At 37.9% G+C, this 5620-nt stretch overlaps 1 protein-coding gene across 6 annotated transcripts in view; it reads left to right on the forward strand.

Moving 5' to 3' along the window:
• Positions 1–5620, forward strand: part of cacnb1 (calcium channel, voltage-dependent, beta 1 subunit) — a 45073-nt gene that overhangs the window by 34099 nt on the left and 5354 nt on the right. For 3 of the 6 annotated variants that reach the window (XM_008416968.2, XM_008416971.2, XM_008416973.2), the window contains 4 exons: positions 54–163; positions 2484–2492; positions 4715–4866; positions 5420–5515. In XM_008416968.2, the coding sequence (XP_008415190.1) occupies positions 54–163; positions 2484–2492; positions 4715–4866; positions 5420–5515 (367 nt within the window). The remainder of the gene's footprint in view (positions 1–53; positions 164–2483; positions 2493–4714; positions 4867–5419; positions 5516–5620) is intronic. The other 3 variants (XM_008416974.2, XM_008416970.2, XM_008416972.2) reach the window with 1 other exon arrangement.

Below are 5620 nucleotides of genomic sequence, written 5' to 3' on the forward strand. Positions count from 1 at the left end.
AGTTGGCCTACTCAGATAAAATCGGGATGTATTGTTTTTTTTTTTATTTTTAGGATATCCATTACACGTGTGACAGCAGACATCTCTCTGGCCAAACGCTCAGTCCTCAACAACCCCAGTAAACACACCATCATCGAGCGCTCCAGTACCCGCTCCAGTCTGGGTAAGACTGCCTTTTTTTTATATCAGAGAAGGAAAAAACTATTTGGAAAATGTAGGATCTCACGGTGAAATGAGGCAACATAAAGTAAATATCAGAATTTTTCTATCCATTGTGTTTCGTTGCTCCACATCTTTCATTATCTGTGTTTACATCTGTGTTTTTATTTACACTAACAGAGACTTAACACCATTATTTGGTAATTATATAGAACATTTTTTCTTTAAGAAAGGATAAGGACTCTATGTTTGATTTTAAATTAAACCCAAATTACCTTTAAGTAAAAACGTATTGGTGCATTTTTTTTTTTTACTTTTCAGATGGTGGGCTTGGTAAAATTTAAAATATCAACAGATTTAATTTATTATTTCTGTCCACAAATCATTTTAAATCATCCAGTTTTACTTTGATCATGTCTGAACAACGACTTATTAGTTGAAAACTGTGAACATTGAAGGGATTGTTCAGGATTTCTGAAGTGTGGGTTCTCTTAAATGGGTATAAGGAGTCAATATCTTACATGCATTAGTAAGATTTTATCATATGATTGTAATTTATTAATGCAGAAAAGGTGGTTTTTCATACATGTCACAGATTGTTTTGTTTCAACCAAAATGTAAAACAAATTATGTTTTCTTTTTTTCAACGTTGTTAAAAAATGCTAGGTTGAAAGTTATTTTTTGGTACTGCAGTAATCAAACTCTTTAAATCTGCCAGGGGTATGAATAATTTTGAGCCGGCTGCATTTCATAATTCTGAAGTAAAACATTTTAATTTTGACTTAGCTGTCTAATAGTTAGTAGAAGTATTTCATATTAGAGATTTCCTCTAACTGTAAGGAAGTGAAACATATATTCTGTCCGGCCATTTTATTAGGTACAGCTTGCTTGGATCTTGCTTTTTAATTCGTCATGACATAGATTCAAGAAGGCATTAGAAGCATTTCTCAGAGATTTCGGTCTAAATTGACATGATAGTACCATGCAGCTGTTGCACAAACATAGGCAGCTAACTGTTATAAATAATTTTATTTTTCATGCCACTGTGTTTTGTCGGCTGCACGCTGGAGTCTCTTCCGCCTGTTTGAACAAAATTCCAATCTGGTTTCCAGTTTTTATTGGAAATATACGCTGGGATGTCACTATTAGGACGGCAGGGTAGCTTTAATTCAGCAGTCAGACTTCATGGCTCCTGCCTCTGTTTGCACGCCGCTGTTGTAGACTGGCATATCTGATCAGCCTACAGAAGAGTGGTGCAATGCTGTGCAAAGTTTTCTGCTGAATTTCACCGGATTTATGGTTACTGAGAGAGATCAACATTTGCTAAAAAGATGATTTAGATCCATTCACCTATGATCCTCATTTGTATTTACACGTAGACATGATTGGAGTTGCTGCCGTGGGATTGGCTGAATCTTAATTTATGTTAACGAGCAATTCAATAAAATTGGAGGTATTTAATAAAGTGGTCGGTTATCGTAGTTAATCAAAATAATATAAAACCTAAGTAATAAGGATGATGGTTATAACTATGTAGTCATCAGAAAATAGCAACAGCTTAGTTTGTTGTAGCAGTCATTTATGAAAACACTATTTTATGAACCTTTAAACCATAATAACCAAATTTATTGTTAATATTTTTACACAAGAAATAGAGGGAAAGAGGAGTGTATTATCAGGGATGCCTAAATGGAGATAATTGTGAAATTTGTACATTTTCAAAGCTTTAATTTGATCTTTTACACCCAGTTTTGGTTGCATTTATTTATGTTTTCAAACAAATTTGATTAAAATCTATTGTGTGAAACTTTAATACAAGAATAGTAAAAGCCTGATGAGTGCGTCTGTTGTCACAATTTAATTTGATTTGAATTTTTTTACACAAAAAAGAATATAATAAATAAAATTAACACTTTATGAATACTCTGGGATAAGACAGGCTTGAAAATAGAAATTTCTTGAGATGCGTAGGGTAAGAAACTAGTGGGAAATGCTCCTTGGTACTTCTGTAAAGATTCTCATCACCCAACATCAAGGTGAGCAAAAGAAGCAAAAAAAAAATTCCGGGAATGTTTTCCTTCCTGTTTGATGTGACACAGACCAGAACTTCCTGTTTGTAGATGCAGTTAGACGGTAGAAATGAGCAGAGCATGGACTTCAGGCATCACTGTTTGTCATCAAAAGACCTATAAGCTTTTATTCCAGCTCTGACTGAGTCTGATCCAGCATCCTCTCTCTTTTCATCCTGTCTTTTCTGCCCTTCTCCCATCCTCCTCTCCCACCGCCCATCATCTTCCTCCTCCTCCTCTGTCTTTTTGATTCAGACGTACTGGGTACGTATGCTCCCCTCGCAACAAAACAATGAAGCCCCTCTCCCTCTGCCTTTTTTTTTTTCCTCCTAACTATATTCATAATATGCTTATATTCATCTTCGCCTGTCTGCCTGTCTGCTTGCCTGTCAGTTTCTCTGTTCCTCATACTTTTTGTGACAGCCTGTAGTCAGGGAAAGAATTACAAAACCCAAGCAGGAGGAGACCAGCAGAAGCAGAGGGAAGCTATAAAAAGGCGCACCTACCCTTAAGTTTTGACCCATAATTCTACCACTATTTTATATGTCTGCAATCACACCTCTGGATCTTCCTTTATTAACTCCTGGTGGGGGAGTAGGTTTATCTCAGCAGTCAAATGTATGAAATCGCAGTCTTTGTTGAAGTTAATGAAAGCTTTGCCTGCTCTTTCTTTATACGAGCTGAAGTTCAGACTTCTTATCAACATGCAGAGACCCTGTTTGGCCTCCAGCTGCAGTTCTCCATCGCTCAGCCACTGTAATGTGTGCGCGCGGCGTCGCTTTGCCTCTTTATCGGCCTCTGCCACTAGGTTTCCAGCACCTTGACTTCCGACCAAGCAGGCGAAGAGTTTATTTAGGTTTTCGGTTTTTAATCTCCCCCCCTTCAATAGGCCATTTAAGAAGCAGTGCTAAGTTCTGAAAGGGTGTTTTCACACCCGATAGTCCGATAGACTCAGTTTGTTTGGGGGCCAAAATTGCAACATTTGTTAAATTTTTAGCAGGTGTGGTTCGCTTTCTCACTGCACTGTGTCAAAAGAACCAAACCATTTGAAAAAACTATTTCCCCTCTCGTCTGTGGTGGCGCTGCACCAAAAACTACTGAAGAAAACGACACAAAAACATCTGAAGACAACACTATGTGTCAAACTCGAGGCCCAGGGGCCAAATCTGGCGCGCTGTAGCTTTTTATGTGGTCCGATAGACTCCGAAATACACCAGTAAGTCCCTCCAGTTTTTCACAAATCCACAAAATTCACACAAAATCATCAGATCCCCACATTCCTTCTGGTTTTACTTCAAATTCATCAAAAATATTGAGTTTAAATGACTGGTGTCTCAGCATTACTTGATATGAAGTTAATGTCAAGTTATAGTCTGTGATTGACACGGCAAGTAATAAAAAGTCACATTTAACATCATACATTAGCACAAATATTGTCAAAATTTCTTGCAAATATTTCTGACTGTGATTTTGATTACAAATAAAACACAAATATCAAGATTTTAACAGTTTTATCAGTACATTCTGGTACCACTGGCCCTTTAAGAACATTCAGATTTTTGATATGGTCCAGAATGAAAATGAGTTTGACACCTCTGCACTAAATGCAAACAAAAATGGAGTAGCGCCAGATTTTAGCAATTGTAGGATTTCCTTTCTGTTTCTGGCAAAAGACAACAAGCCATTTCTCCTGCTAGTGGCAGATTGACGCGTTTGTTTTGGTTGTATTTACCCAGAATGCCCTGCAGTATAGTTCACTTCCTGCCTTTGGAGCGGTCTCTGGGCCACTTGGCATTCACATCTGCACTTGAACCGCAACAAACTAAGATGCAGGTTTTTAGGTGGATCAAAGTTTGCTTTTTTTTCTTTTGGTATGCATCAGAGTTCAGACTTTGTAGGAAAACAAACTAGACTTCAATTAAAGCAAACTAAATGCACTCTGAGGAACAATACAAGCATAGTGCACAGACTTGAATGGTCCACATGGTAGAAAACGTCCTAACAAAATCTGATGTTTCATGCTTTTATTTCTCTCTCTATGTTTCTGTTTTAGTGACAAATTGTGGCCTTACTGCAAGCTCCTCAAAGCACCACAGGCACCTCATTTCTAAGCGCCTCCTTCTATGGCAGCCTTGAATCAGTAATGATCAAAACAACATACAAAAACTCAAAATATCTGAAGGGGGCAAATGAATGAGGATGCTGCAGCGCTCCATTTAGCTTGGCATAAATGGAACTTTAACTGTGGTCCAAACCGATTTACATGCCTGGAAGCTTGTTTTTTTTTTGTTTTTTTTCACAAATAATTCAACATGCATGAGTAGTTACTAACATCGCAGTTATGTACTTGTGCACAAGTAAGAGAAACTCTGTCTTGTTAAGGAGAGATGCTTCTATTCAAAGAAAAAAATATCTGTCATATTTATGATTTTTTTTTGTTTTGTTTTGTTTTTGTTGTTGTTTTTTTTTGCTTCCTGGGCTTTCAGCTGAAGTGCAGAGTGAGATTGAACGTATCTTTGAGTTGGCCCGAACCCTCCAGCTTGTTGCTTTGGATGCAGACACCATCAACCATCCCTCTCAGCTGGCCAAGACCTCCCTGGCTCCCATTATTGTTTATATCAAAATAGCCTCACCCAAGGTAAGAGCAGATGTTATTTACAATATTTCATGTTTTCATTAGAGCGATCATGTGGAGTGCTTATGAGCAACAAGTGTCTTACTTGCAGTAGTGTCATTACCTAGCAACCCTAGTCAAGCTCACTCAAGTTACCTAGCAACCCAACTCAGCACATTTGATGAGCTGGTTTTACTGCTGTATGCGTTTTACAATGGCTGCTAGAAAAGACAAATGTTTTGTTGCTAACTTACCATTTAGAAACCACTGCTGCATTCTTGTTGGTTGTGCAGGTGGCTCCAGTTCTGCTTTTCAAAGGAGCTCAACATAATCAGGCCTGACCAGACTAAAATCTCATTATCTAAGAATGTAATGGACATGTTTTGTTTAGGCTGTGTGCCAAGCACAATAAGTCACCTTCAAGACCATTTTTACATTTGGATGAAATGGGGACATCTGGCTGCACATATGACTTTCCTGTTAGCTTGGCTACGTTATTATGATTTTGATGCATGATACCTAACTTCAGCAAGTGGCACTTGTTTTGTCATTCAACTATGTTATCAATTCCCTGCAGGTTCTCCAGAGGCTCATTAAATCCAGAGGGAAATCCCAAGCCAAACATCTGAATGTGCAGATGGTGGCAGCTGACAAGCTAGCTCAATGTCCACCTGTGAGTTCTGCTTCATGTTCCTCCTACTTTCTCATTTTGCTATCACATGTCTTAGTCTAGTACATCTCTATCTGAAAAACCTTTTATGGGAAAAAAGATATATAT

The sequence above is a fragment of the Poecilia reticulata genome, linkage group LG8 (assembly GCF_000633615.1).
Source record: "Poecilia reticulata strain Guanapo linkage group LG8, Guppy_female_1.0+MT, whole genome shotgun sequence".
NCBI lineage: Eukaryota > Metazoa > Chordata > Actinopteri > Cyprinodontiformes > Poeciliidae > Poecilia > Poecilia reticulata.